The following is a 12,213-nucleotide window of genomic DNA, read 5'->3' on the forward strand; positions in this document are numbered from 1 at the left end:
TGTAGCCTCCTCTCACCCACCCCTCCTCCTCAGCTCTTGGCTTCTCCGCCCATCCCTGCTCCGTGCCTGCATGCCCGGCGCTGCCCTTGTCTCCTGCAACACCAGCCACCCGCATTCAGGGCTGCTGCTGCTGGCCACGGCAGCAGCAGGAGAGTGGGGGGGGGGGAGGCGCTGCCACCATTTACTTATAGGGCAGGGCAGGTGGCTGGTTTGTGCCAGTTTTTAGGATTTATCACACAATCATATGCATGTTTACTCAGAAGTCAGTCCCACTATGTTCAATGGCCAATTGGGCTTTCTCCCAGGTAAGTGTGCATAGGACTGCAGCCTTAGCTGCCTTCCCAAGATCTCTGTAAATTTAATTCGAAATAAACACCCATTGGATTGCACTGTTAATTCTTGAACATTAATTTCTACAGTAAGCAGAATTGCCAAATGCAACCTGCTCTGTCAGCTACACTTTTTGGTACAAGGTTGGCATGGATCTGGGCAAACAAACCCTGGTGGAGGGAAGGGAAACAGAAAAAAATTAGTTGGGGGGAGAGGAGAAAGAAGGTAGGTAGGGGTAGGGGTAGGGGTGTTTGTGTTTGTGTTTCAATCCAGCGGGGTGTGTGGACGTTTCTGTTGCGGGATGGGAGAGACATAATGAAGGAGCTTAGGGAAGGCTAATGGGTAATGTTGGGGCACTAAGGGAGTGTGCAAGGGGGCTGTTTAAATGAGAAGGAACCTGTCCATGAGGGTGAAGCTTCCATAGAGTTACGGATGTATGAAATCACTTACCTGTTTCGTAAGTGGCATCCGCAGTGCGGGGGAGGCGCTCTGTCCCTCCCCCCAAAATCCTCCCCGGCCAGCTCCACTCCACGCTGACTCTGCGGAGCTGCTGGCTGGGTGAATCCGCAGCCAGGCATCCAGCAGCGGCAGGTCTGCGGCCGCAAATGGCGGCTGGTGTAGGGGCCGCCATTTGTGTCCCTTCGCTGAGCCATGATGAGCTACGTAAATATTTATGTATCCTATCACAGCAAAAGCGGAGATGCAAACAGCAGCCGCTACGCCATTTGCATCCCTGTCTTTTGCTGTGATAGGCTACGTAAATATATACGTAGCCTATCACAGCAAAAGAAAAGGCACGGACGCAAATGGCGTAGCAGCCGCCATTTGCGTTCCTGCCTTTTGCCGTGATAGGCTACGTAAATATTTACGTAACCTATCATGGCCTCCGCAGGGACGCAAATGGCGTCCCTGCGTTAGCCGTGATAGGCTACGTAAATACTTACGTAGCCTATCACGGCCACACGAAGGAAGGCGAATGGCGGCCGACACCAGGTAGGCTCCGTTCCGGGCCCATTTCGCGGGGTGGCAGGGGGGGTTGCTTCATTCCGCCATGGATTCCAGGGGGCTGAATTCACTGGAATTTGACCTCCCTGGAATCCGTGGCAGAATTCTCCAACATCCCTACATAGAGTATCATATTTTGAAAACCTAAAATGTTTTTTGTGAGTGAGTGAGTGAGTGAGTGAAAAAGATTAACACCCCTGCATTTTTTTCTCAGACATCCAACTGAAATACCACTGCCTTGCTCTCAGCTGCACTGTTTTTGGATTCCAGTGGAAGGCTGTATATCTTACAAGGCTGTACAATCTTAGAAGGGGCATGGCTGTGAGGGGGCATGGCTGTGACTGTCACAAAGGGACCCTGCACTTCTGAATTTGCTACTACACTACTGCTAAAATGTGAATAATCACTTATTAACCAGACAATATATCGTTCAGATGGAAGCCTGATTTTAATATTTTCAAATTAGGATTTACTTTTAGAAATCTTGGACCCCAATTTTTCACTTAGAAAATTTTATTTTATTTATTTATTTATTTATTTAATTTCTATACCGCCCAATAGCCGAAGCTCTCTGGGCGGTTTACAAAAATTATACCAAACACACAATAAAACAATTAAAAATATATAGAACATTAAAACCACAATATAACAATACAACCACAATAAAATCTAGCAGCAGTGCAGGAGTTTAAAATACAGATTTAAAACAGCAAAGATAAAAATTTAGAAAGCTAAAATGCCTGGGAAAATAAAAAGGTCTTCACCTGGCGCCGAAAGGAATACAATGTAGGCGCCAGGCGAACCTCACGAGGGAGCTCATTCCAGAGCCGGGGTGCCACAGCAGAAAAAGCCCTCCTCCTAGTAGCCACCCGCCTCACTTCCTTTGGCAGGGGCTCACGGAGAAGGGCCGCTGACGATGACCTTAAGGTCCGGGCAGGCACATATGGGATTGACCCCTTGTGAAATGCTAATTAATAGTCAAGGAGTAAAGGGTTTAATGACAAAGCTTGCTGACTTAATCAAAAAACTGGGAAGGAAGAGACAAACATTCAAGATAGAATGGGAAAGAGATTTTGGAATAACAGTCTCAGAACAAAAATGGAATATTATACGTATGTCATTCAGTTAGGATGTTATCATAAGGACTATCAGTGAAGGAGGCACAATATAAATTATTTCATTGACATCTGACACCAGCTAGGCTTGCTAAGATGCATTCAGTAACATGATGTCAGTTTTAGAAGAGTAAGGCCACTTGTGTGAATTTTATTCATATGTGGTGGGGTTGTCAGACTGCTTACAGTTATTGAACACAGGTTATAAGCATTATATCAGAAACAGTTGAATATAACAAGAGGTTTAAGCCCAGTATTAATTTAATTTAATAGAAGAGGAAGCAAATATTTGGAAATAATAATCAGTGTATTAATCCCTTTAAACATTTTGTGGGCCAGAAACTGGCAAAAATCACACGCATACACACGCGCACACACACACTCATATATATATATATATACATACACACACACACATGCAATAGGGAGTTGAAATGTATTGAATTAGCAGAAATGGACAAGTTGACTGATGCAATACATAATGGTTCTCAATTAACAATTAATGTTGCTGAAAATGGCCTTGTTTCACAGATTATATGTCTGCAATAAATATTCCAATAAAGCTTGACAGGAACTTATGTCTGCGGTGTGAACCTTTTGTTTTTGATCTGTACAGATGTCTTTTGAAAATTAAAGAAAAGATGAACAAATTTATTATGGCATAAGCCTTCTGGGAGCAGAGACTGATTTGTCAGTTGCACAAAGTATTATCCTAAATTGCCAGGTGTATATACATGTGTGGAGATTTTATTTTTGTTTTAAGGGAAAAAAGATGGTAAGCAGTAAAGTCAGAGAGAAATGAAAAATTCAGAAAATACAGACTGTGATAACAGGTATCAGAACCAAAGTCTGTACTTGGTTATGTCACATTTTCTTTTTGAAGAGGTTCATTCCTGGCAATGAATTCTTTCATGCATTAAATTTGGAACTCATCTCCATGTACTAGTTGAGACTCTGTGTAGTATTAAGTTAATAAACCTCTGAAGCTGAAATCCTCTAGGGCAATATTTACTTGGAGGATAAATGGCCTGCTTGTGGCTGCCATTATCTTTAGGGAATGGAATTACACCCCAGGTTGCCTAATCATTAAATCACAGTTAACTACAACTCACCAGGTCCTCATAAGTATGTTCAAGTACAATAGCAACCTTTGATCTGTGAACCATTTAAACCCCATTACAATGAACTGTGTCAAAGCTTGTTTTAAGTGGTAGCTGTCTGAATACACTTCAACATGCCCTGTCCTGCCAGACAAGTATAAAGGAAACAATTCACAGGGAAATGTTTTCATTACAATCCTGCATAGGCCCATGGTTTCTCCAGATCAAAATGTGCATGTTAAATGCTTTGATTGCATAATATAGCTCTCACGTATGTTTAGCTTGTAGTGAGGGAATTATTACATTATTTTTAAAATGCGGTGCCTCATGTTAAGGTTAGGAAACAGAGCTATACAAATATTTGGATGATACAAACTCAGGCTTTGAGCCCTTTGATGATGATAAAAACAACAAGGTTAGGAGAAATTTCGAAAACAGATCTCGACACAGATGATGGGCATTGTTTCCCATGGTATACACAGTTATTTGTTTTATCTCTCTGTCATCTCTAGTCAAATAAGATTCTCAGGTTTCCGAAGCGCTACAAAACCCCTGAACAGAGATGATAGTGGGATATTGCCCATAGCACACACCATGGGCAATGATGGCTCTAGTCTTGCCACCTTCCAAAAAAGTGATAGCCTGTCTCCTTCCAGGTAATCATGAAAATGAGAGACACAGCTAACTCTAGTGGAGGGAGAGGGGAACCCCGGTGTTAGGGAGATTCAGAAAGGTGAAAAAAGTGGGGAAGAGGTGGGATAAACACGTGATAAACAAAGGGTTGTTTAAAAAATTGAAGAGATATGACTAAGCAGCAGAAGAAATGAGATAGGAGTCTTCCAAACACATCCCCTGCAACCAAATTTGCGTGGAATGTGAAGCCAAGCCCCCTAAACATTAAACCCTTAAGCCCAAACTAGATGAGAGACACCATTCATGCAATTACGAATAGGATGGATGGCTTTAAAAAAATTCAGGCATGGGGGGAGAGAGTGGGGCTTTAACCCTTTGCCCCCACTGTGGTTCCACGTCCTTGTACCTGCTATTTATATTGGAAATATAATCTGGGTCCCAGTCCAGATCAGGATCATCACACTTGCAAATTACTTTTCAAAAGCCGTTTATCCAATTGCTAACTGCAGTAGTGGATTGCGTCTAGCCTACCCAGGATTTAAGATCTTCGAGAAAGGTCCTTCTTCAGGAGAGGCCCTTCAAAGCCCTTCTTGTGTCTAGCCTGCCCAGGATTTAAGTTTTTCAGGAGAGGCCCTTCTTTTGGTACTGCTGCCTTCAGAGGTGCTTTTGGTGGCAACACAAGAGAAGGCCTTCTCAAGTGGCTGCTCCCAGGCTGTGGAACTCTCTGCCAAGGGAGAGTGAGGTGGCTCCCTCTCTGATGGCCTTCCACCAGCAGGCCAAGACTCAACCAGGCTTTTGGCATGTAAGCAGGTCTGCTGGGTTGGGTGCTGTTTTTATTGTTATTGTTCTGCTTTTAATTGCACTTTTAATGCATTTGTTTTATTATTGTTTTAATCTAGTTTTTATTTATCTATGATTGTAAGCCGCCTTGAGTGACATTTTCTTGGTAGAAAGGTGAGGTACAAATCAAATCAATCAATCAATAATAATTATGTCAGTTTAGATTCTGAAGCATAATGGTCCAAACCCTAAAGCTGAAAACCAGACTGGAATAGCAATGGTTACAAGCACCAAGCCACTTACTCCAGCGAAGTCTCCTAGACCGCCATTGTATTATATACATTTCTTTGTAAACTGCCATGAACATGTGGAGGAAGAAGGATGTAAACAGATCAATAAATAAAATAAATAAGTAGTTTGATAGTGTGTTTTTCTAGCCTCACTGGAAAAGGACATTTAACTCTCTACTGTTAACCAAAAAAAAAAGTGATTATTGTGATATTTTACCTCACAAGTTCTCATGTCCCTGGAAAGCTTGAAGCCCTTTGTGCCATCACAATAGCAGGTGTAACTTCCGGGAGAATTAACACACATTTGGGAACAAGTGTTTTCAGCACATTCGTCCACATCTGCAGTAAAATGGGAAAATGCAGGTTGACACTTGTACCTTGACCTGGTTGTCAAATGACTGAACTCTTGGGTATTAAACTGGTATTTAAGTGGCATGAAGTTGCAGTGTTGAATGAGTGGGAACACACATATATTTCAGATGCAGGTTAGACAGGTTCCTAGAAGTGGCTCCAAGGCCTTCGTTCCTTCTTTTAAGAATGGATGCAGCAATGCCTCAACCGAAGACTTGAACAGCCTGTGACCAATCCAGCCAAATCCAGCCCACCGATCAGATATTGTGGCTTAGGGTAGCCAGTGACCTCTTTTACAAAGGACAGTCCTCTATTTGAGGGGTTGCCAGAGGTCTGCCCCCTATTTTGAAGGCATCCTCTATTTGAAGGATTGTCCAGTCCAAGTCTGGTTTAAAGATAAAGAATCATCAGAAGGAAGATGCCCATCAACAGCACCTGGACAGCAGACCCAACAAAGCACATAGGCACTTAGTTACAGTTTCCATACTGTGTACTGTACTATTGAAATTATAATTATTATTTCTAAATTTGCATCTATATGTAGATATGTTAGCATATGCAAACTCTCTTACTGCTGGATACAGATCTAGCTTGTGATCGCGTTTCTGAATCACAGTCACTCATAAGAGTTTTTCCTAGCCTAAAACACTCCACTGATGTCAATCTGTAAGCCACAAGAAAATGTCTATGGGGTTTGTGAAGCAAGTGAAGCTGTGGAAAAGACTAACTGCATGAGCAAAAATTTCACAGAACTGAGCTATGTAGCCAAAATAAGTAAACAAATCAGAGTGAATTGTGTAAGAAAGCTCAAACCAATGTGTCTTGGTCTGAAACAGTATATCCTGCTAGTTATAGCTTTTAAAAGTTAGTTAAAGTTAAAAGGAAAGTAGTATCCTAGAGTACTCCCTATTGCATGCTCAGCACTGTACTACGTGCATCCACTCTGTCTTTATAAAGTAAAAATCAGTTCAATACAATTTCATTGGGAGATATGTGTGTGCCAAGTTCCAACGCCCAGGGGAGCTTGAGAAGCAATCATTCAGAAAGTAAATGTGGACTGACCAGGGCAAAACACATTTTGTCCTCACTGAATGAAGCCGACTACGTTCTCTGCTTTGTTGGGCAAGGACAATGAATAAATTAGAAGTGCAAGGGCAAGGCTGTGTGAAAGATAGCATTAGTAACTTGCCTTCTCTGCGAGTAAACAGACACTAACTGACTGAGAAGATTCTACTGGGATGAGTACAGGCTCAGGAAGTGTTGCAAAGCCTGTTCCTAAATTGCCACAATTCTTTGATAAAACTTATTATGTATTGAGAGAGAGAGATAACATTGATTTTATAACACCCTAGGCTTGTTGTAGTATGACTCAGAAAATGGAAATTTTCAAAGAATTCTACAATGTGTAAAAGTAAAATATAACCACTTACTAGTTACAGCAAATTTTGCTTTGGGAGATATGTGTGCCCTATTCCAGTGCGTGTTCACAGAAAAAACTAAATAAAAAAACTTCACAAGTCTACCCAGCATCTAACAATGATGCTTTGGTTAGATAGATAATGGGTGCATTGCCTAAGGGTGGTTCAACGCTTTACAGAACAGGTTGGTCCCAGTGGGTACACAGTGTTCAACAGTCTTCCCACACTGAACATATTTAAACAGTGGACATCTAAAGGGTGAATTGAGGTGGGGCTTCCTGTATTTTTTTTCCCTGTCTTACGGCAATGGGAGGGAAACATTTAGACCAGCTCTTGAGCTAATCTAAATGTTTCCTGGGGATGGAACTGTGGTGATCATAGAATCATAGATTCATAGAGTTGGAAGGGGCCTACAAGGCCATCGAGTCCAACCCCCTGCTCAGTGCAGGAAGCCTGATTCCCAGGCAGTCTCCCATCTAAGTACTAACCACAGCTAACCCCGCTTAGCTTCCGAGATCAGATGAGATCAGGCGCATCCAGCCCTTTAGGGGCTGAGAGGGCACTGGATCTAGTGGATCTCCCTTCCCACCCACCGGCATGCCCCCAACACACCTGCTCCTCCCACCCCATGAGGCTGGGGTTCCAACCTTGTAGATGGAGCCACTGCAGAAACCTCCATACTGGCTGGGCAAAGCCAGTAGGGGAATGTCAAAATCAGAAAAATCTCTCCAAGGTCAGAGCTATGTCTTAGAACTTGGAGGGGAGTTTCCGATCAATCCTATGGCTCTGGTACACTGTCTATGATTTCAGCCCCAGATGGGTCACTCTATTAACAGTGCAAATCCGTGCATGTCTACTCAGAAGTAAATCCCACTGAGTTCAATGGGGCTTACTCTCAGATAAGTTGGTATAGGATTGTGCTGTTATTTATTAAGGAGTTTATATACAGCCTTTCAAGATGAGTTTTTGACACACTTTACAACTGGTAAAAGATATCAATACAAAAAACCAATCAAAACATCAAAAGTAGCACTTAAAAGGAACATCAGTTCTAAAAGTCCTTTAAAAGACTCTTTAAAATCCTGGAAGAATAATACAGTTTGCCTCGTGCTGAAATATAGCAGCAAGTTTCTCTTTGCCTAACCTGTATCACAGAGTTGTCATGAAGCTAAAATTCAGCTTGAGCCTCTTGAAGGAAGGGTGGAGTACAAATAAATTAAGAGTAAAACTAGACAATCACTAATCCCAAAATAATGGATTAAAAATGTACTCTGTGCCAGATTTAAATGGCCACATAAAGATGTAGATAGCTAAAACAGGAGGGTGCAATCACTGGGCTTACCGCGTCACATATCGTTGGTGCACACACAGATATTATATTCCAGGTACTTATTCCTAAAATTATTGACTCAGGAGCTGATGGATATATATATCTCCTTCCTTTCAGCTTCATTTGAAGCTCCATCACAAGGTGGAGTGATTGTGGTCAAATAGCATTCCCACACAAAAAGACTGCAGAAACTAGAGATGGCATATTTGGATGGCAAAGTCACATTGTTATATCTGCAATCTGTATGAAAAGTAATCTGAATTGTATATAAATCCCTAAATAAAACAATGTAAAAGCTACGGTAAATAATGGTGAGTACTCCTAGAAAGGTAAGTTAACTATCATTTAGGAATCTACATTTTTTAAACAAAATTTAAACAAAATTTCTACCTTCACATTTCTTTGCAGTTGAATTGTAGGTATGGCCTGCTGCACATTCACACTCGTACTTTCCAGGGGTATTCCTGCATTGCGCTGTCCCACAAATGTTCGGGTCTAACATGCATTCATTCCAGTCTGCACATATGGAATGTGTATCAATTTCTCATAAAAAGGATTGCGTTATTTTTCATTTCTGTTGTAGCTGACTCCTGACATTTGCCCCTGGGATACATGTGATCTCAGGAGATAACAGGAAAGTTCTGGAAGCACCAGCTGGTCCCCAATGAAATATGCAAAATGTAGACCCATGAAGGTTAAGCCATAAATCCACAGGAAAGTAAATGGTATGTGGATATTTTCCTAATTTTTAAAAGTTGATAGTCAAATGAACATATAGTTAAAAGGATAATTCTCTCACTTCCATGCTTTTGCAACGTATTTATCTCCCATGCAGTTACCCAGGTGGTAAGGTTCCCTCCATGTGATCAGTCTAAGCGGTTATTTTTTGGTACTGGAAGTTCGTATTCCCCATTTTCTTTTAATTAAGCACTGTCATCACCATCCAGATCCCTGCATGGGGTGGATGATTCAATGGCAAGCCAGACAGATGGTGCTTTGCAAGCACATGGGGCTCAGCAGGCATTCATGTAGCATCCTCCCTCCCCCGCCCTTCGCTTTTGAATCAATCCTGTCTGTTCAAGTACAGACTTACATTCGTTAACAAGGCTAGTAGATTGACTGGGACAGGGAGTGCATGTGCTAAAACACTAGCTTTTCCCCTCACGTTAGCAGCTACTCCTTGGCCTGAGGCTCTGATATGAACAATTTCATTTAAGGTATGGGGTAGGGATGCTGGAACTTGTCTGTATGGATCTTGGCATTGTGACCAATCACCATAATTTGGCCTTTTAATGCTATTGCATGGTATAAGGGAACGATCCTATGGCCCATAGACAGCATCTGAGGGGGCAAAGGATACTTTGGATTCCCAGATCTGAGGTCAGAGACAGCGCTCCAATGTTGGAGTGGGAATCAATCCAACCCCCCTCGCAGCCGGCATGGAAAGAACCATGGCAGCTGCTTCTCTGAGATCAGGAGCACACCTTCAGAGAAGGGGGGAAAGAGGGCATTCTGGCGGGTGGGGACGGGAAGAGACTGGAGAGGCCAAGATAAGAACTATCCTGGGGCCCCTCAGCCTCCTTCCCTCCCGCTCCAAAACGCTTTCACTAGATGGGCAAAACCCCACATCTAAAGAAAATGCAGGGCACAAGGACAGGGAGGTAAAGGTTGTCTCCGCCGTTCCTCCTGCCCTGCATAGGCTGAGCAGAAGCTTCCACATTCGGGGGCTTGCAATAATCGCTAGAGGATTGCGCCCTAAGTTGTATTTTGTTTTATGTGGTGTTGGCATTTCTAGTTTGGGTGTTTTCCTTACCTTCGCAGTACAATTTATTTGGCTGTATGTAATAACCATCTTCACAGGTACAGCGGTAGCTTCCAGGAAAATTAACACATGTTTGACTACATCCTCCATTTCTGTTTGTTGGATCTTCACATTCATTTATATCTAGGGGGAAAAAAAATGTGTGCGCGTGTGTGTATATGTGTGTGTGTGTGTATATGTGTGTGTATATATGTGTGTGTGTATATGTATATATATATATATATGTGTGTGTGTGTGTGTGTGTGTGTGTGTGTGAGAGAGAGAGAGAGAGAGAGAGAGAGAGAGAGAGAGAGAGAGAGAGAGAAAGAAAATACAACCTTAACCATGGACTGGTCCTTTGCTGAACAACTACTGTGTTCATTTGATATGGAAACATACAGTCAGGGCCAGAAATATTGGAACAAGGATAACTGTTTTGGCAGTTGGCCTCTGTATACCACCACATTGAAGTTGAAAGGAAACACACCCAGATGGGAGCGAAGTTCGGACTTTCAGCTGTAATTCAAGGAGTTTGACACAAGTGGGGCACTAACCATTCGGGAAGTACAGCCAGTGGCATACCCCACCCCCCCACCCCCATCGTTGGTGGCTCATCAGTAATGGAACAAACCAACATCATTTCAAACTTAAGGATCACCTTTACTACCTGGATGAAAATCCTCTGCAGTCAATGACTGCCTGAAGTCTGTAACCCATGGACATGACCAAATGCTGAGTTTCCTCCCTCGAGATGCTTTGCCAGGCCTTTACTGCAGTTGTCTTCAGCTGCTGCTTGTTTGTGGGTCTTTCCGCCTTCAGTCTTGTCTTCAGTAAGTGAAAAGCATGCCCTATTAGGTTGAGATCAGGTGACTGACTTGGCCATTGAAGAACATCCCACTTCTTTGCCTTGAGAAATTCTTGGGTAGCTTTTGCTGTATGTTTTGGGTCATCATCCATCTGCAATATGAAGTGGCGTCCTATCAGTTTGGCAGCACTCAGCTGAATCTGAGCAGAAAGTATAGCCCTATACATTTCAGAATTCATCCTGCTGCTTTTATCAGCAGTCAGGTAATCAATAAACACCAGTGACCCGGTTCCATTGGCAGCCATACACGTCCATGCCATAACACTGCCTCCACCATGTTTGACAGATGATGTGGTATGCTTTGGATCATGAGCTGTTCCTTTCCTTCTCCATACTTTTCTCTTCCCATCATTCTGGTACAAGTTAATCTTGGTTTCATCAGTCCAAAGAATCTTATTCCAGAACTGGGCAGGCTTTTTTAGGTGTTTGCTGGCAAAGGCTAATGTGGTCTGTCTGTTCTTGAGAGTTACCAGTGGTTTGCACCTTGTTGTGAAACCTCTTTATTTACATTCATAAAGCCGTCTCTTGAGTGTAGATGTTGACAATGACATGCCTACCTCCTCAAGAGCATTCTTAACCTGGCTAGATGTTGTGAAAGGGTTCCTCTTCACCATGAGCAGAATTCTGCGGTCATCCACTTGAGTTATCTTCCATAGTCTTCCAGGCCTTTTGCTGTTGCTGAGCTTGCCAGTTAATTCCTTCTTTTTCAGGATGTTCCAAACTGTTGTGTTGGCCACTCCCACTGTTTCTGCTATCTCTGATGGGTTTGTTTTGTTTTCTCGGCCTAATGATGGCCTCCTTCACTCGCATGGGCACCTCTTTGGACCTCATGTTGGGAGTTCCAGTGAACAGCTACCAAATGCAAATGTAACACTCAGAACCACCTCCAGGCCTTTTATCTGCTTGATTGGTCATGGGGTACCCAGGAAACAGGCCACACCTGGCCATGCAGCTGCTTGTCAGCCATTTGTTCCATTACTTATGAGCCACCAACGATGGGGGTGTGTGTATGCCACTGGCTGTCCTTCCTGAATGGTTAGTGCCCCACTTTGGTCAAACCCCTTGAATTACAGCTGAAAGTCCTGACTTCGCTCCCATCTGGGTGTGTTTCCTTTCAACTTCAATGTGGTGGTATACAGAGACCAACTGCCAAAACAGTTATCCTTGCTCCAATATTTCTGGCCCTGACTGTATG

General features: G+C 42.9%; 1 protein-coding gene across 1 annotated transcript in view; it reads right to left on the reverse strand.

Moving 5' to 3' along the window:
- The window catches only part of PROS1 (protein S), a 61,621-nt gene that overhangs the window by 17,896 nt on the left and 31,512 nt on the right, over positions 1–12,213 (reverse strand). The window contains exons 6-8 of the mRNA XM_084843390.1: positions 10,166–10,297; positions 8,743–8,868; positions 5,471–5,592 (exon numbers count right to left, since the gene is read on the reverse strand). Of these exons, the coding sequence (XP_084699516.1) occupies positions 5,471–5,592; positions 8,743–8,868; positions 10,166–10,297 (380 nt within the window). The remainder of the gene's footprint in view (positions 1–5,470; positions 5,593–8,742; positions 8,869–10,165; positions 10,298–12,213) is intronic.

The sequence above is a fragment of the Heloderma suspectum genome, chromosome 3 (genome assembly GCF_057233095.1).
Source record: "Heloderma suspectum isolate Gila_16-S chromosome 3, 16-S_ref, whole genome shotgun sequence".
NCBI classification, from domain to species: Eukaryota; Metazoa; Chordata; class Lepidosauria; order Squamata; family Helodermatidae; genus Heloderma; species Heloderma suspectum.